The following is a 19,636-nucleotide window of genomic DNA, read 5'->3' on the forward strand; positions in this document are numbered from 1 at the left end:
TGCTTGTCCTACCCACCTAACGGCCGTGTAAACAAGCCTATTGTAATGTGTTTTAAAGATTGCTTTTAGATTCTTTTTAGATTCTGTTAGAAGGTGGGGTATAAACAGAATAATTTAATAAATAATATCCCCGAAACCATTGGGAACCTGACCATGTGATCAGGGCCTGCGCATGTCAGATTGTACACATGCATGCTTTTTACAATGTTGCACCTGTGCTTGGACATTTGGCAGCGCCGGAGGTGGGATAGGTAGGTAGCCAGGACTCAGGAAGGAGGCATGCTCTAATCCTCATGATGTGCTATGGAGCAATTTGAGAAAGGACATCATCCAATATGGCCCCAGAACACACTGAATCCTCAACCTTGGAATGACTGAGCATTCACTCATGCTCAGAGTAAAATGTTCCAGTTGCCTAAGAAACTACCAAAATGTTTCCAGTTTTTGTTCTGATCAACATGAGGGCTAAGAATGTTTTTTAAAAAGGAAAGCTGAGATTCTCAACATTTCCTTCAGACAACCTAGAAGCTGTGTTTATCTGTCCTTTGTTTGTGTTGGTGGCACATAGGTTTTCAGAGTCCCAGCAGGTCTTCTCTTTTCAAGGTCTCCACATGTCTAACTAGTTGTGTTTCTTACTGACCAGATGCTGTGAGAGAAGAACAGACCTCTGTTGCATTGTCTGTTGCTGATAGCCTATTGCACGATTGACTCCTATGGTAATGAGTGTTAGAAGAGTTGTGCTTTTTTTGAAAAGGCTTCAGAGTATAGAAAATTGAGCTTTCCTTTAAAATGCTTTTTTTTTAAAAAAAAAAGGTGTTTTAAAAGAAAGCTTGATTGTAGATATATTCAAGCTAAGCACAAGAACGTCCCTAGTAAAAGAAAGTAGGAAGTAATGAGGCATAAATCCAGGTAATGGCTACAGCCCAGTGTGAATAATACTTCATGCAAAGGAATGCATGTCTGGACACTCCCGCTCCACTGAATTGAAATGGGGAAGGGGAGCCTTTGAGAGAGGGAGAGCTCTGTATTTTATTTTATTTTATTTTATTTTATTTTATTATTTATTTAATAAATTTTTATACCGCCCAAAATGCAAGTTCTCTGGGTGTTTTACAAACAATAAAAACAGCCAATAAAAGATTAAAACATTTCAACAATTAAAATTATTATTTATTATTTATTATTATTATTAAAACTTTTATACCGCCCTTCCAAAAGGCTCAGGGCGGTTTACATTAAAACACCATTAAAATCAATTAATAATTAAACAAAAATTATAAAACATAAAACAATGATTAACAATTAAAAACATCATAAAACAACAATTAAATAATCAAAACAATTTAAAAACAAGTTTTAAAAAGCTGAGAAAGCCTGGTTGAAGAGATGTGTTTTCAGGTGTTTTCTGAAAATTGCCAGAGATGGGGAGGATCATATCTCAGCAGGGAGCGCATTCCACAATCTCGGGGCAGCAGCTGAGAAGGCCCGTCTCTGTGTAGCCACCAAACGAGTTGGTGGCAACTGGAGATGGACCTCCTCAAGTGACCTCAGCGGCCGGTGGGGCTCATAGCGAAGAAGATGCTCTCTTAAATACCCAGGGCCTAAGCCGTTTAGGGCTTTATAAGTTATGACTAGCACTTTGTATTTTGCCCGGAAACCTATTGGCAGCCACTGTAACTCCATCAACAAAGGAGTAATGTGGTCTCTCCAAGATGACCCAGAGACCAACCTGGCTGCCGCATTCTGAACCAACTGAAGTTTCCGGACTACGTACAAAGGCAGCCCCACGTAGAGCGCATTACAGAAGTCCAGTCTGGAGGTTACCAACAAATGTACCACTGTTTTGAGGTCATTGATCTCGAGAAACGGGCGCAGCTGGCGTATCAGCCGGAGCTGATAGAAAGCACCCCTGGCCACCGCCTTAACCTGAGAAACCAAGGAGAGACGTTGATCCAGAAGTCCCCCCAGACTGCGAACCTGTTCCTTTCGGGGAAGTGTGACCCCGTCTAGAACAGGCAGATCAAAATCGTCTCTAGAGTTCCGACCCCACACTATAAGTACCTCCGTCTTATCTGGATTCAGCTTCAGCTTATTCTCCCTCATCCAGCCCATTACTGCTTCCAGGCAGGCATTTAGGGAGGATATGCCAACTCCTGAAGAAGTTGACACGGAGAAGTAGATCTGGGTATCATCAGCATACTGGTAACACCAACAATTAAAAAGTTAAAAATATTAAAACACAATTAAAACATATGCACCAGAACCCATTCCTTGCCCATAAGATGTTCAGGGGGTTTAAACACCAGGCCCAGCTCCATTCTGTTCCTCTTCACAACCTGCAGTATTCTGTCATAGGAGCATAGGAAGCTGCCTCATACTGAGTCAGCCATTGGTCCATCTAGCTCAGCATTGTCTACACTGACTGGCCGCGGCTCTCCAAGGTGTCAAGCAGGAATCTCTTGCAGCTGTACCTGGAGATTGCAGGGAATTAAGCTGGGGCTTTCTGCATGCAAAGCAGGTGCTCTACCACTGAACTATAGCACCACCCACTAAGGGGAATATCTTACAACAGACGGTGCTCACATATATAGTCACCCATCCAAATGCAAACCTGGGCAGTCCCTGCTTTCCAAGGGGACAATTCATGCTCACTACCGCAAGACCACATGTCCGCAAGACCAGTCCTCTCCCTGACCTGCCCCTCAATGACTGCCACTGGCCAATCTTTCCCCAGACGGGGCTGAAGAAGTTCCTGGAGTACGTGCAACATGGAGCAGCTGAGAAAGTGGCGCGACTCCTGGACAAAGGGCTGGACCCCAACTACCACGATTCGGACTCTGGCGGTAAGCATCGGGGGACATGGAGGGGGGAGGAGGGGCCGTCTCAGATGCCAGCCACACAACCCCCGCAATAGTAACCCGGTGCTTTCTCTGCAGAGACCCCTTTGACGCTGGCTGCCCAGTTGGACGGAACCGTCGACGTGATCCGGCTGCTGTGCCTGGGCGGAGCCCACATAGACTTCCGGGCAAGGGACGGAGCGACAGCGCTGCACAAGGCTGTCTGCTCCCACCACTACGCGGCCCTGATGGTAATGCCTGTTGGTGCTTCCAGTGTTCAGGTGCGGGAGGAACAAGGTTGATCAAGGGGAAACATGACAGAGGTATCTAAAACGATGCATGGCATGGGGAAAACAGTGAAAGAGATGTTTTCCCTTCCTTCCATAATACTAGAACTTGGGATAAGCCAATGAAATGCAATGGCAGTGGATTCGGGACAGACTAAAGAATGTGCTTCACACAACTGCTTGTGGAACTCACTGCCACAAGATATGCTGACAGATTCATAGAGGATAGGTCTGTGAAAGGCCATTGGCCATTGACAACGAACTAGAAACTCCATATTCAGAGTCAAAAATCAATAAATAACACGTCGCATTTGTACAGCTTTGTATTGTACAGCAGATGTATTATTTGTACAGCACATGGATTGTTTTATAATCTTTACAACAGCCCTGTCAGGTGAGTCTTATTGTTATTCCCACATTGCAGAGGAAATAAGAAGTAGTGAGCTTCATGGTGGAGATGAGTTTCAAACCAGCAGCTTTCTGATTTGGCACTCAGAGCCTCTCCTCACAACTGGTGAGAAGGGCCCCAGAGAGGGCTGCGGGGAAAGCAGGTTAGACTTACCTTCCCAGCAGACGACCAGTCATCCTGTGCTGGGCGCACTCGCCTAGACAATTTCCCACTTGCCTAGGAAGCAGGGAGGGCCAGGGCCCGGGATGTGCTGTCCTGGCCCCCGGAAATACCATAATGTACCACGTGAGTGACCTGAATACAGATCTGTATGTGTGTACAGAGTACACAGATGGCATGAGTGTTGAATATAATGTGTGAATAGGGCTAATACATGCTTTATGTGTATGTGTAGTGAACACACTGTATAATCAGCATGAGAAAGAACCTGAGAATTTTATGAGGGGGGGGAAATCCCTCTGTCTCTCTGTTTGTGTGGGTGGGTGTACATGGTGACTGAGGTGTATGTGTGTGTGTGGAGTGGATGCTATGTTCATGAAACTTGTGCATATGACTGTCTCAGGGTACAGTGAGACATTTTGTGTGCAGTGGGTGAACTGCCAACAATATCGGCACAGTATGTGCATTGCATGGATGCGCGCCTACGTGCGTGACAGGCTCCAGACGAATAGCCATGGTAGTCCGCGGCAGAAATATATGCGTGGGCATGCAAGTGGTTATGCAAATATGATGGGAATACTGCATATGGGTTTGGGCGTTGATTGCCATGTCTAGCTGCCTCGGTATATGTGTGCGCTGGACATGGAATGTGGTTTGGGTGGGAGGCACAGAGGCTGTTCTCACGCTCAGCCTAACCCGGGCTAGAGACGCCCAGCCTGGGTTAGGCTGAGTGTGAGGACTGCTTGGATTGGGGCCGATCCCAGCGGGCCAGTGTCACCTAGCCCAGATTTTAAGCCCGGCAGTTGAGGTTAAGGGAGTGAGTGCTCCCTTACCTCCGGCTAGCCGCTTGGGTGTGAGCACGAGCTACTTCCGGCCCGGCCGCACACAGAGATGGGCACCTAGAGTGGGGATCCCCCAATGCAGCACATGTGTCATGCGGTGCACTGTGGGCTTCACAGAGGCCAGGACAATGAGCTCAGCAATCCTGCTCCATGCTGGAGTGTGCTCCGCGCTCCCACCAAGGAACAACCGATCGTCTGAGAGGAAGCGAAGGTTTGGGAAGCCTTCTCCACACCTGCTCGCCCGCCCGCCCAGTAGGTCGTGTGAATGGCCCCACAGTTTATTTGGAGTTATGTTGCAGTCCACCTATTGTCCCTCATCCAGTTGAAGGTGTCTGCAACAGCTTTTGGTTGCACTGGATAGCACAAACAGGGACACATCAGATGCCTCATATGAAAGTGTGTTGAAGTGCAGATGTTCATCTGAATGCACATCTACATCTAATCTCCATGTGCACTTCCCAGGCCTGCAAGGGAATACACACACACAAGCTGCTGCATGACACAACACTTTCTCACTAAATCAGGGTTAGGGTGTGTCTGGGTGGTGGTCAGTGCTGAGATGTATGAGGCAGTGTGAAAGTATTATGTGCAGAATTTGCAGTACAAATCCAATATGTTGTTCTGATGTATCTAATGCATAAGCATCAGTTGCAGAGTGCTATCAGTTCTGTATACACAGGCAATTTGCAACATTTGTATGCCATGCTTATTCAGGATTCATGCACAACATGTTGGTGTGTGCTGCTGTCCTGCTGAGGGCTGGCCCAGCCATAGAAGCAAACTAGGCAACAACCTGGGGCGACAAAATTAAAGGTGTACCAGCCTCAGTTATGGTCAATGTCTTGGGAAAGGAGCCGCTGCATCCATAGTTCAAGGAGGCACACAGATGCAGCAGAGAAGTTTTTGGGTTAGGTTAATATCCCCTGCATTCCAGAGGACATGACTGGGAGACTTTCTCTCTTCACTGGCCACATGGGAAGCAGTTGTAAAGGGGGGAAAGTGACAGGCAATAAAAATGAACTTAACAAAACAGTACCCTGCTGAACTCCTAATAGCATCATGTGTTGTTGTTACATGGCCTGGCATACTGTATGAGAAGGCATGCCTGAGATGGGCAGCAGCATTCTCTCTCACAGGAAATTCCAGATGTTATTGACCACAACTTCCAGCATCCCCAGCTGCAATGGCCTTTGGCTGGGAATTGTGGGAGTTGTAGTCAACAACATCTGGGATTCCCTGTTAGAAGGAACACTGATGTGCCGTGCAACATTTTAATTCACCTAAAGCCGGGGTTCCCAAGCCTGGGTCCCCAGATGTTGTTGGACTTCAACTCCCATCACCCCCTGCCACTGTGGCCTCCAACCATTGTGGCAGGGGCTGATGGGAATTGTAGCCCAATGTCTAGGGGCCAAAAGTTGGGCAGGAACTCCTGATCTAGAGCTTGTAAGCAATCATGGGCCGATCCTGTCCTTCCCACTCATGTCTTCCTGCCTGTCTTCCACAGGCACTCTTGGACCTGGGAGGCTCACCAAATTATAAGGACCGCCGTGGGCTGACTCCGCTCTACCACACAGCCATGGTTGGGGGTGACCCACGCTGCTGTGAGCTGCTGCTCTATAACCGGGCCCACATTGGCACGACTGATGAGAATGGTTGGCAGGAGATACACCAGGTAAGACCTTCCAGGCCAGTCAGGCTCCTGGGTGCTCTGAGATGCCATGTCTGGTGGCCCTCAGTTATGTGGGCAAGAGGGCTAGTTTCCCCATCTTACATCCTGTGTGTGTCTCCTGCCAGGGCTGGCTCCAAGCCTAAAGATTGAGGGGGGTGGCTGTGCCTTGCTCCTGTCCATCTGACCATCTAGCCCCACCTTCCATTCCTGACCTCTGCTTCTCCACGTCCCAGGCCTGCCAGCACGGAAACTCCCAGCACCTGGAGCACCTGCTGTTCTATGGCGCTGAGCCAGGGGCACAGAACGCATCTGGGAATACAGCGCTACACATCTGCGCGCTCTACAACAAGGTAGGTAAGGGTGAAAAGAGACATCTAACATTTTTAGGGCAGGTAGGCCAATCTGGAAGCACCCTCATAAAGCAGCTTTGTTCACCGGCTGGGTGTGGGAGGGGGCGCCCTAGCCGAAGGAAAGGGGGTGCCTTAGTGGACCCCCCCAGATCCTGGCGGCCAGGGGACAATTGTCACCCCTTGCTCCATAGTCCCTTATGCTCCTGCTCCTAGTGGTTAGTGTACCTCCCTACCTCAGTCTTTCATCAACTGCCACTCGAGCAGGTCTTTGGAATTTTCCTCTGCTTTACCTGTTGAAAAAAAATGGTGTTACACCTTATTCTTTATTCTATCTTTTTGTTATAGTATTCTGCCTTTGATTAGCATCTTTGATTTCACCTCGGTTTCCCGCCCCTCCCCTCGGCCCTTCAGGCCAAGGGTGCCTTATGGCTGCAGCTGTCAAAGTAACTTTTAAACGGTTCATTGATTGCCGCTCGAAGATCCCAGCTTCTGATAGGCATACCAAGTGCCTGCCGTGCTTGGAGGAGACCCATAGAACAGATCTCTGCAAGAGCTGCCTCGGATTTGCTAAGCAGGCTTGGAGAAACAGAGTGTCCCGGCTGGGCGCCCTGTTGTGAGAGAAAGCCCTCCTATAGACAGGACTGGGCTTAAGACAGATGGGGATAAGACGCAGGCCGATCCAGGCATGATCTCTATGCCCACAAATCCCAGCTCTATTAAAAAAGCTGAATTCACGGGCCTGGGTCCAGTGCCTGGGTCCAGACACGGGCCTGGGTCCAGTGCTACCAAGAGCAATGAAGCTTGCATTAGTACCGGGACCGACTGCGGAAATGTTGCTAACAGTGAAGCCGCTGTACCAGTTGTCTCCAACTCTCTGGACCAGTGTTCCCTCTAAGAGGGATTCCCAGATGTTGTTGACTACAACTCCCAGAATCCCCAGCTGCAACGCCTTTTGCTTGGGGATTATGAGAGTTGTAATCAAAAATATCTGGGAATCCCTCTTAGAGGGAACACTGCTCCTGACTGTGCTCCCTTCACTACCAGTCGCCTTCACGTCTTTGGAGCCAAAGGGAGCATCGGGTGCCATCCAACCGGCAAAACAGAGTAAAAGCTCCTCCTCGATCCCAGGGGGTGAGGCCAAGCAGCACCTTAAAGGGAAAGCATGCACTAAAAGCAAACTGAAGTCTGCCTTTCAGTCAAAGCCCAGTCAGCAATAGAGGCAGGACCTATTCTGCCAAAAGTGCTGAAGAAGAAACGCCCACTTCCACAGCTGAGACTGACACTCCAAGAGGGAAACTGCCGCCAAAGAAGAAAAAGAAAAAAAACATCTACAAGAAGAGCAACTAGTCATCCCAACACCATACTCTCCAGAACTGCAGCCTCTACCACCTCCCCAAGACACTCATCAGCATGGGTTCGGATAGCCCTGAACAGCCTTATGATCCTTTCTCAGACCCAGATGCCCATCCAGACGATTCAGATGCAAGCTCAATAAGTAAGAGGCCACTCTACACTTGACCCACAATAATCACCACTCTACCCAACAGCGTCATCATAGAGACACCACTACAATCGTAAAGAGCACTTCAGATCCAGATATAAAGAAAGGAGCTGAAGGCATTGGGACTGGCACAGTCACCAATCCCTTGCGGCCATGCAGACCGCAAATCTCAGGAGAAACCACTTCAACCTCCTTCTAACTCATCATCCCCTACCCATCCAGAGGGTCAGCTGCCACCCCTTCCGACACAATTTCCTGAATCACGCAACAATCCTCTGGTGTATGAAAGACCCCAAGGAGGTAATTTCAGATTCTGAAGCCCCAATCGTGCCAACGGAAGCAACCAGCTCAGCAAGGGAAGAAGTAGCTGAGGACCTGCTGGCTGAAACTCCATCAGAGGAATTTAAAATCTCCATGGAACAGCTCCTGCACATGGCATCGTCTTTGAGGCTAGAAATACATCAGCAAACGAGCTCCCTGGAGGACCCAATCTTTGGCCTCATCCAATCTGTCTTCCAGAGCATGGTGGTTCCTGCTCTGGTCCCAACGTATTCAGGCAGCATGGGAAAAACTGGCCTCAATGCCCCTGACATAAAATAAATCAGAAAATACGTACAAGGTGCAGCAAACCGACTCACAATACCTTAAAAAACACCCAGTGCCTAACTCTGGGATAGTAGAATCGGCACATTCCAGATCCCTGCAATGACTTCTGGCAGTACTTTTGGATAAAGAAGGAAGAAAGTTAGATGTAATAGGGAAAAGCATTTACTCCATGGCTAATGTCCTTCTGAGGGTGGCAACCGTTAGCCAAGATACCAACACTGTATTCTTGAAAAACTAGCCCCCTTCCTAGGTGGACTTCAACAAGAACAAAGAAACACAGCACAGACCCTCCTTCAAGAGGGTTTTCGAGTAAAGAAACAGCAGTTCTATTCTGCCTGCTATTGTGCTGTCTGTGGTTCCTGCTCTATGGTTGCGGCAGTCTCCCTCATACAGCATGTCTGGCTACACTCCTCATCGCTCTCACAGGAGGCGAGAACTCGAATTGAAGACCTCCCCGTTGATGGAGAAGCATTATTTGGGCAAAAAACTGATGACTTGCTCAAGAGGGTCCAAAAGCTATGTTCTACTGCCCACTCTATGGGTTTCTCCCACTCTTGGTCATCGTTCTCCAGCAGCAGGAAGAAATTCTGGCCCCAACAACACCAAACAAGGCAATAATTGTACTACTCGGGTGATTCCTTTAGACAGCAACACTGTTATCAGCAATGGAAGCCCATACCTGCCTCGTCTGCATCCAAGCCAAATTTGTTTACCCAAACCAAGCCCCATTATACTAAGAGGCAATGCATCCAAGTTGGACCATTACTACCAAGCCTGGGCCACCATCACCTCAGACACATCGGTCCTAGCAATTATTCGCAGTGGCTACAAAAGAGAATTTCAAACTCTACCCCCTCGTTCTGGAATCTGGATCATGACCCATCTCCTCACCTCCTAGAAGAAATATGACCCCTCCTCCAAAAAGGAGTGATAGAGGAGGTACCACCCACAGCTCAAGACAGTTTCTTCTCCAGATATTTCATAATCCCCAAAAGGGAATGGGGGGAGGGGCTATGACTAATTTTACATCTGAGGGAGGTGGACCATTTCATTCATTACAAGAGGTTTTGGATGGTCACAATCCTGTCCATCCTGTGTCTTTTTGTCCAGAAGGTTTTGGTTTGCGTCCATAGATTGAAAGGATGCATATTTCCTACTATCCATAGTGCCTCACCATAGAAAATTCTTGAGATTCTGCATAGCCAACTGTACTTACCAGTATTCAGTCCTCCATTTTCGGTTGGCATCCACCCCTCGCATTTTTACCAAATGAATGGTTGTGGTGGCTGCCCACCTGAGACTGCAGGGCATATCAGTTTTTCTTTATATCAGTGACTTGTCTTTTGCTTGCCCCCTCTAGTCACTGCCTCCTCACACACATAAGAACTACACTTCACCTCCTAAACTCACTAGGCCTATGTATCTACAAAAAATCAAAACTAAACCCAACCCAGTCCATAGAATTTCTTGGTGCTCACCTAGACTCCCGCCTAGAGAGGGCATTCCTCTCCAGTCAACGCATCCATGCCATCCCGGAAGCAGTGCACCAGTTCTGGCAGAAGAGAAGGCACAGTGCCAGCTTCATCCAGTGCCTATTAGGCCTAATGGCATACACTGTGGTGGTGCTCCCCCTTGCAAGGTTCCACATGAGACCTCTTCAATCGTGGTTCCTGTACAATTTCAGATCCCACTATCAGCATCACAGAAAAATGCTGAACATACCCAAGATGATACAGAAGTCTGCCCTTTGATGGATGAAGCACATCAACCTGTTGCAAGACCTCCCTTTCACCAATCCTCTCTCGCCCTCACCACAATGATAGATGCCTCCAGAAAGGGTTGGGGAGCATATTTACAAAACCTGACCATGGTGGGAATTTAGTCACACACAGAGACACTAGGCACATAGACTATCTAGAGTTATTGGCCATCTTCCGTGTCTAAAAGCCTTCTGCCACTGGACAAATAGGTGCCCACTTCTCATCTTAAGTGACTATACAACAATGCAACAGCATGGTCATACCTGAATTGACAAGGAGGCACAGGGTCACGCTGACTGTCGCTCCTAGCCCTGCAAATTGGTGCATACAGAGGAAAAGTTGGCCAGTTGCAGTACACTTCAAAGGAAAATGCAACACGCTAGCAGATACCCTCAGCCATCAACAATGCCAGTCCCACGAATGGTCTCTAGACCCAACAATGTTGCAAGTAGTCTTTCGCAAGTGGGGGACACCCACACTAGACTTATTTGCAGCTTGAGTTAATACGAAATGTGTGCAGTTCTGCCATAGAGCAGGCAGAGACCCTGGATCCCTAGGTGATACCTTTCTGAGGAGATGGGTACATGCCTTCCCACCAATCCCATTGGTCCCAGAGGTCATTCAGAAACTGAAGTGCAACAGGGCGCAGGCCCTCCTGATCACCCTGTGGTGTCTGTGACAACCATGGTTTACTGCCTTTCTGCACCTGTCTAGAAATACTTACCTGCATCTGCCAAAGTCCCTGCGACTACTGGCCCAGGTCAGGGATACGAAACTCCATCCCGATGTGGACTCTCTCTGCTTAACGGTCTGGAAGATAGAAGGGGCAGTGGATTCAGCAAAGATTTAAAAACAATATTGGAAGCCCAAAAAAACCCCTCCACTCAAAAAGGCTATGCTCTGAAATGGAGGAGGTTTACAACCTTCACCACCAGCCAGAACATATCTCCCCAGGAGGCACCAATTCCTGTAGTGCTAGACTACCTTCTGCATCTAAAGCACACAGGTCTAGCACACACATCTGTTAAGAGTACATATAGCAGTTATTACAAGACATAGCATTAAGTTAAATAGTTCCTAAAGGGTTTAATTAATGCTTTCCCTATTGTTCCTAAGTTGTTGCCTTCATAGGACTTACAACTTGTGTTGGCTCAGCTGATGAACCATCCATTTGAACCATTAGCCTCATGCAACTTTAAACTACTTATCCTTGCAACATTGTTCCTCTTTTCAGTTACCTTGGCAAGAAGAGTCAGTGAGCTGAAGGCCCTGAGATGTGACTCTCCGTACTTTATATTTCACAAGGATAGGGTTGTATTGAGCCTAGACAATAATTTCATGCCCAAGGTTGTCTCGAGCTTCTATCTGACTCAAGACATCTGCTTACCAGCCTCCTATCCAGACCTTAGATCAGTCACGGACAGAGCATACACTCTCTGGATGTCAGGAGGGCGCTGGCTTTCTACCTTGAAAGAACTAAGCCCTTCTACAAGACTTATTCACTATTCATCAGCTATAAAGGCCATTCTAAAGGGCACCCAATTTCTTCTCAGAGGATTGTGATTTGGGTCATGGGAGCCCTTGCCCTCGCTTACCAACTAGCCAAGCAGACGTTGCCTTACCCCATACGGGCCCACTCAGTGAGAGCAGTGGCTACATCTACAGCCTTTTGGAATGGGATCCCACTGAAGGGCATCTGCAGCCTGGTCACAATCATCTCCTTCGTCACTACACCCTGGACATCCAGTCCTGATCACAGGCCTCCTTTGGTTCCAGAATTCTTCAACTAGTTTGCCAATAAGGCTGCTCCCTCCATCCAGGTAAGACCAGCTTGCCTCTATCCCAAGTGTGATGCAAAGAGACCACGGCGAAGAAGGATCGGTTTCTCATCCATGTTTATGGTTTCTTCTTTGTAACCGTAGTCCTTCAAGTGGTCTTCTGTAGCAGTCACATTTCCCTCCCAACCTCCCTGCTGCAGCCTTTCTTTAAAATTCTGAACTTGGTTGCGGAGGTCTCCTAGACTGAGGTAAGGAGGTGGTCTAACCACTAGGAGGATCACTTTTTCCCTTAAAAGGTGAAAGCTCTGGAAGGTTCCGATTTCGTGGCTCTGCGCAGGCGCAAACCCCAAGTGTGAATACAGAGAAGACCACTCAAAGAACTACGGTTACAGGTAAGAAAAGAGTATTTAATAAACTGATGAATGAACAGATAAATACATGCATGTTTATGCAGTGCTTTCAAAAAGATGGACAGCTTACCAAAAACTCGTGAGGAAGGGCAAGACTAACTGCATTCGATTTGCTGGTATTCATATCTGTCATTTTACTTCCAAAGCTAGAAAGAAGCTTCTGCTGTAGCCTCTGTTTTGATATTATGGGCAGGTTCAGACAACCTCCTGAAAATAAGTTGGAGGGAACCACGTGCTCCTGTCGCGAGCCCCAAGTTTGGCTCATTTTGTCACTGGCAACCCCCCCTGCTCCCCACCCCAGTGTGAGGTTGCCCATGTCGAGTTCCCTTTGCCACCCAACAGCTTCTGCTCTTGGTTACAGATGTCAGGTGAATGTTGGGTGGTGGAGAGAACCTGACATTGGCAACCCAACATTGACGGCTTCATGCAACATGGAAATGGCCAGAAGTACTGGTTTACACCGGGAGTGCACACTCCCTGGGAACCTCTGATTCCATCTGACTTATTTTTGGGTGGTCATCTAAACCTGCCTTTATTCTAAGATTATGGGTTCACACAGTCAACTGACTGTGGTTAGTTAGGCTTTGGAACACAACCTTAAGCTTAACAAAACTGTTTGCTGCCTTCTGTGCTGTCCCCTTAGTATCTTCCCTCCTCAGCTTACACGCCATCAATTTTATGATTTAACATAGCTCTGTATGTTTTATGAAGCCAGGAATTGTGGTTTGACTCTGGTTAAACCAGGATGTGAAACCAGAGTTTGAAGCACTGAGTTTCATATCCTTGCTTGTTAACTAGAGTTAAATCACAGTTCCTGGTACTGCATGACCCACAGAAAAATGGTTTAAAGAAACCAGGAAGTAAGTGTCACACAAAGCAAAGGAGGCAAGAGGAATGGGGAGGCTGTGAGCTCATTAAGATTGAGAACACAACCTTAAGCCTGACTGGCCACACTTAGTTGATCGTGTGAACCGACTTAGCAGAGAGGACAATGTTTAAAGATTTCCCCCAGAAAATCCAGAATTCTGTCATTTGAATACCTCATGCCAGGAGTTTGTAACCTTTTGAAAAAAGTGTACCACTTCTTTCGCATGGCTTCAGCTCAGGTATCCCATAGAGACTGTGTGTGCTCGCACACGCATGTGCTCACAAATTTAAATGTTACAACAGTGGTCTTCACTCATTTTGCAGCGGGGACCAGCAGCAGCATGCTGCCCACCACCCATCTGTCATAGTTCTGTGCCGTCTGCCACAGATCCAGCAGTGACAGGAGGGCGTGCACTGAAGGTGCTGGCCCCAGGCACCTCCCTGATTCCCCCACCGCCACAGAAAGCAAGGCAGAAGGTGCAGGGGAGGTGTGTGACCCAGAGGCGTAACTAGGGAAAACGGTGCCCGGGGCAAGCACTGAAATGGCGCCCCCCCGCGCCCCCCCCCCCAACATACTACATTATACTTAGGTTTTTCCTCACAAGCGCCCGCTGCCAAGCCAGGCCACTGACTGGCTGCCAGGCGCCAGCAAAGCAATGGGGGGGGCCACGGGCGGCGCAGAAGGGACCGCTTGTGGGGGAGGGGCGCCGACGCGCTCCCTTGACTGCTGCAGCACTGCTGCACCGAGCAGGAAACATTTGTATTAACAAAAAATTTTTAAAAAATTAAAAAAAAAAAATTTGTCATGGTGGCGCCCCCCACGTGACCAGAAAAGATGGCGCCCGGGGCACGTGCCCCCCCTGCCCCCCTATAGTTACGCCGCCGTGACCCATTGGCGGGGGGGAGAGGCAAGTCAGGGCCGCCAGCGGGATCCCCATGTGCCGCGCAATGAAGAACACTGTGTTACAGACATGAGACAGTCTACTCCATCACTGGCTTTCATCCAGACTAAGTTACTCATGAGTACTTCCAGTGAAATCAATGGGACAAGATTACTTGTCCTATTAACCCTCATTCTGAATTGTGATTTTTTAACTCACAAGTAGGACTTCCTACTCCTAAGTGGCCCCACTGGCCCCACTGAATGCCCCCCCCCAACTTTTCTGGACCACAGAACTTACAATAATGTAGTATTTTGCTTCAGGGGAGTGCAGTGATGACCCCCCACACACACCCCAAGCATGGCTCCCAGTGAGACTGCACAGCTTACTGAGCATAAGAGTTGTTAGCTAAGAAACATTTCAAGCCCCACACTAATGAGGATCCATACTTCAACAGCTCCATTCTCAGCATTTCAGCTGAAAGGACACCCTGTGACTGGCCTAAAGGCAATCATCACAGGTCTGGGAGCTGGTCAAGTGCACTCTACAGGATACTCTCCCACAATCGTTTGATTTTTTGTCAACTATCCTTGGACACACACTTCTTATATATGTACAAAACCTATGTCTTCTGCTCAGGGGCGTAACAAGGCTGGAGTGGGCCCAGAGACAAAATTTTAAAATGGGCCCCTCGCTGATAACACACACACTTCACAATATACAGTCATGTGACTTGCCTCTGGGGGCCCCCTCGAGGCGTGGGGGCCCCCAGGCAGTGGCCTCCCCTTGCCTAATGGTAGTTACGCCCCTGCTTCTGCTCATCCAAGCCAAACACAGATTTTGTTGTGTCTCATAGTGCCTACATAAGTCAACTCCTTGCTCAGGAAAGCCTTTGCCAGCTGTACAATGAGAAAATAGTTATTCCCCACCACAGTCCTCTGAGGGCAGGTTCAAATGAACACAACCCTGCACCCGCAATAGCATCAGGGCCATGGCAGTCCTTTTGGGGGGACTGTGTCCCACTTTGAGAAATGGGAAAAGACCAGAGACATACTGTGGATGGTTGATCCACTGAGGCCAGGCTTACTGAAGCTGACATGTTGCGGTAGATGCTGCTGTGATCCTTTTGGCTTTGTTCTGGTGGCTAAAATTCCCGCTTATGCAAGGTCAGATGCTTCTGAATGATTTACTTATTCCAAACACTAGGTCTGACATCGTGGGAGGGCTGGTTTCATCTGCCCTAACTCGGGAGCACAGAACTATGCAGTGCCTCAAATTGTTTTTCAGGCACTGTAATCTTTCAAGGTCAATTGAGCTTGCAATGGGGAAACTAAACCTAAAGTCTGCATAGAGAGACGGTGTTCTCTCCCATCCCAAATGGCTTAACATGGGAATGGGATGGAAACTACCCCACCATAGAAAGTCCATTCATTTCTGGGGTGGTTTTTCTCCCAATGGACTTAAAATGGGAATGGGATATAAACCACCCCACCATAGGGAGTTGATTCATTTCCGGGTGGTTTTCTACCCTGTGTCATATTCTTATTAAGAACATAACTATCATAGCTGGTGAGGAGTCATACATGTGGATATATTGTGTACCAAAGTGCAGGTAAGAGTATGACAACAAGGGCATACTGTAGCTGGGAGTGCAGTGGTTTGCTTGTTTACTCTAGGGATGTGCAAGCCGGATCGGTGACTTGACATCGAGCCAGCTTGGCTTGATGGGTTCGGGGCTGCTGGTTCAAGTTCGAACCAAACTGTGCCTGGTTCGAACCAGGCTATACTGGTAAAGGGGAATCCAGTGAGACACAGGGGCAGGGGGACTGTCCTAAGTATAGAGGGGGCAGGAGAGGATTAAATATGTACTTACAAGTACAAGCTACTGCAGAGGGGTTGGGGGGCAGCCCCCCACCCCACCAGTCTCCCCCTGAGTAGCCCAGGCCAGCAGCAGCCTGGTTTGAGCCTTCTCTGGCCTGCTTCTGGCCTCTGTTCACGCGCGGGAGCCATTTTAGTGACCATGTACACACAGATGCTATTTGCATGACCAGTCAAGCCGGCTTGGTTCAAACTCGAAGAGAGAGACAAAAAAAACCTTGCATCACAAAGTGTTGCCATTTTTAATGGATTTAGAAAAAAAGAAATAGGAAGGAACCTTGTTGACAGTAAATGTGAAATATCTGAAAATAGGGAAACAGCTATGTTGAGCACAAACATTCTCTCTCTAGATCTAAACAAAGTGAATCCTGATTACTAATTAATGGGACTCGAGTTAGTCATGACTACACTTGGTGGTTTCAGTGGTGCTCAGTCAGGATTTACTTTCTTTGGATACAACCCTCTAGGATCATAACAACTTCCACCCAAAATACTTTCTGCACAAGTACGAGCTCAAAAAAGCCTACCTTTTAGATGAAAGCTTGGTATCTGTATAGTCCAGTGACTGCAGAATATTGGTTTTGGACTAGGAGACATGTGTTAAAACCCCAGGCTATCTGTGGACTCACGAAGCTGAGGCATAGCAAGGTTGGAGTGGACCCTGGGACAAAAAGTGAAGATGGGCCCCTGCCCTCTTGCCTTCCTCCGAGAGGCAGGAGGGTGAGAGAAAACAGCAAGCTGTCTCTGAGCTGGCAGACACACACACCCTCCCCATAGCGGCCAAGTGACATTCCCCCTGCCCTTGTTCAATTACAGCCAAGAGAAGCTTTTTGCAAATTGTTTTACAAGCCTCACTTCTTCTGGCTGTATAATGGGAAGAACGGTGTGTTCTGTCTATCTCACCGAGATGTGGATGAACAAAATAAAATCTTGTTAACCACGTTGGGTCCTACAATTGTAAATACATTATTGGCACAATCTCATTTATGCAGAACTCTGGATGCACACACCTGCCCGCTGTGAGTGCTGTGGACTGAAAGTGACCCTGATTAATTCCTTATCTCTTTCTCCTCTCACCCCCATTCCCCACCCCCAGGAGAGCTGTGCCCGCATCCTGCTATACCGGGGAGCAAACAAAGAGATCAAGAACAACCATGGCCAGACGGCATTCCAGGTGCGTGGTGAACTGGTGCAGAGATGGAGTGGGGGGGGCATGCTGGCCCAAATTTGAACCAGAATATCTTAGGGCTCAGCCCCCGAACCTTTTTCAGTGTCACGTCTCAGCCCTAGAACCATGTGGATGTGGGTATTTAAGTTGACCTATGCTGCCAAAGAATGACAGTTTCCTAGCCCTTGCTATCTTTGATAGCTGGCATTATTCAAAGTAGCCCCATTGAAATTAAAAGGCATTATCAGGTGCGTAGGAAACCAGTGGCGGTGTGAGTGCAACCCACCACCGGCATCCCCTAGGTGCCCTTGCCACACCCCTGCACCGAGGCCCCAGGTGGCCTCCTTTGTGAGATGCTTCAGACAGCTCTGGGTTCCCACCCTGGCTGGAAATGCATCTCTCTGCCTTTCAAGGTAGAGAAAGGCACTGCTAGCCAGGCTGGAAACCCAGCACTGGGTGAAGCGCCTTGCTAACGGGGCCGCGTGGCACCGTTTCTGCATATGGCCATGCCCCCTGCATTGGATGTCAGATGCAGAGGGCGTGGCTAGGTTGGGTGGGCCGGCTCCAGAGAGAGTGGCGGCCAGGTTCTTTGGACCCATCCGCACAACGATGGCTCTGCCCCTGGGCATTCTATTAACTTCTTTTCATTTCGCTGGGGCTACTTGGAGTAATTTTCCTCATCATGTCAGCGGATGTCTTTTGGTATCTATGCAGATATCACTGTGCATTATTCAGTATTTCTCACAAGGAAACGAGTACATTCTGTGTACTGGCAGAGTCTGAGATCTGGCACTATTTTATTTATTTTTATTTTTTACATTTTATATCCACTAAGCTCCCTCACCTTGTCTCCTCGCCCCAGGACTACAACCCTGCCCTATCCTCAGTGTGTCATCTCCTGCCTGGCACAGAAGACATGAGAAAGAAGTCTGCCTGCCTGTGACAAATCCCCAAAGCTATCAGTGCTGCTCACAGACCCCTAGCTCCAGCTCAAATCTGCCAAATACTTAGCAGGGGGGAAAGGGCAAGGCACGTTTAGTGGTCCTGCAGGCAAGCAGACTAGCTTTGCCCCAGTTGTACTACTGAATGTTGCTTTTGCTGCTGTACTGCAAGCTTCTGCTTCATCTGGTGTAGCTCAGTGAATGGGGAAAAACCTAGGATCAGACAATGAGGGAGCAAATCTGCATCACAGGGTGAATGATTTCACAGTGTCCTGCACTGAACAAGGGGCTGGACTAGAACACCTCCCAGGTCCCTTCCAACTCTAGAATTCTACTATTCTACCTAAAGCCCAACTGGCCTAGGCAGGGCCCTGGTGTGAACTTTTTTTTTGCATGCAGGAAATCCCTGGTTCAATCCCTGGCATCTTTAGGTAGGAGTGGGAAAGACCTCTGTCCCTCTCTTATGTGAGAGAAAAGCAGAATGTCTGTTTTGCAATGGTGCTTGCCAGCTGCAGTGTTGATGAGTACTTGTATATTAAAAATAACCAGCGGAACCCGCACAGAGCATCTGTGCGACAGTATACTACTGCCCCAGTCCCCGCTGCCCTCCGCCCGGGCCCCGCTGCCACGCCTCCTCCTTACCAGGCAGCGGGTCATTTTCTCTACCTCTGTGTGGCAACAGGCCCTTTTCGGCCTGGCCCCACTGCCACCGCGCCTCTTCCTCACCGGGCGGCGGGCCGCCATTTTTGGCTGGGCCCCGCTGCCACCGCGCCTCTTCCTGAGCCCGGCGGCAGCCTCCTCCAGGCAGTGGAGCTTTGCCTGCCACCCAGCTCCCTCCCTCCCTGCCAGCCATTTTCGGGTGGCCATGCCGCCGCCGCATCGCCTCCTAAGCCCGTTGTCCGAGCGGTAGGCCGCCTTTTTCGGCTGGGCCCTGCCACCACCACACCTCCTCCTGAGCCCACCGGAGGCCTCCTCCAGGCGGCGGGGCTTTGCCCGCCACCCAGCTACCTCTCTGCCTCCCTGCCTGACAGCAGCCTCCTTGCCAGCCATTTTTGGGCCACCTATTTCTCTTCTTGGGCCACCACCGCGTCGGCTCCTAAGTCCATTGTCTGTCCCGGCTCTGAGCAGCAGCTCCGCCCTCCCCTTTCATTGGCCGTGGCTGCAGTGGGGGTGGGGCTTGCCACACGCATCCCCTCGCATCCCCAAGCAGTTCTCTACTCAGTCAGCTGTAAGAGAATTAAATATATAGATGCTTTTGTACATATCATCTGCCTGATTAGTTGGGGGGACCTT

The 19,636-nt window shown here is 48.9% G+C and overlaps 1 protein-coding gene and 1 long non-coding RNA gene across 2 annotated transcripts in view; one reads left to right on the plus strand and one right to left on the minus strand.

Moving 5' to 3' along the window:
* SHANK1 (SH3 and multiple ankyrin repeat domains 1) overlaps positions 1–19,636 on the plus strand; it is a 143,186-nt gene that overhangs the window by 54,153 nt on the left and 69,397 nt on the right. Inside the window, exons 5-9 of the mRNA XM_053260515.1 lie at positions 2,735–2,843; positions 2,937–3,088; positions 6,039–6,206; positions 6,437–6,553; positions 17,331–17,408. Coding sequence (XP_053116490.1) covers positions 2,735–2,843; positions 2,937–3,088; positions 6,039–6,206; positions 6,437–6,553; positions 17,331–17,408 — 624 coding nt within the window. The remainder of the gene's footprint in view (positions 1–2,734; positions 2,844–2,936; positions 3,089–6,038; positions 6,207–6,436; positions 6,554–17,330; positions 17,409–19,636) is intronic.
* Positions 1,231–19,525, minus strand: LOC128329399 (uncharacterized). The gene is made up of 5 exons (XR_008309639.1): positions 16,762–19,525; positions 11,145–11,230; positions 10,684–10,731; positions 6,787–6,843; positions 1,231–2,471 (listed from the first exon to the last, which is right to left on the minus strand). It is a non-coding gene; the product is annotated as an uncharacterized LOC128329399 (long non-coding RNA).

This window comes from Hemicordylus capensis, chromosome 6, assembly GCF_027244095.1.
Source record: "Hemicordylus capensis ecotype Gifberg chromosome 6, rHemCap1.1.pri, whole genome shotgun sequence".
NCBI classification, from domain to species: domain Eukaryota; kingdom Metazoa; phylum Chordata; class Lepidosauria; order Squamata; family Cordylidae; genus Hemicordylus; species Hemicordylus capensis.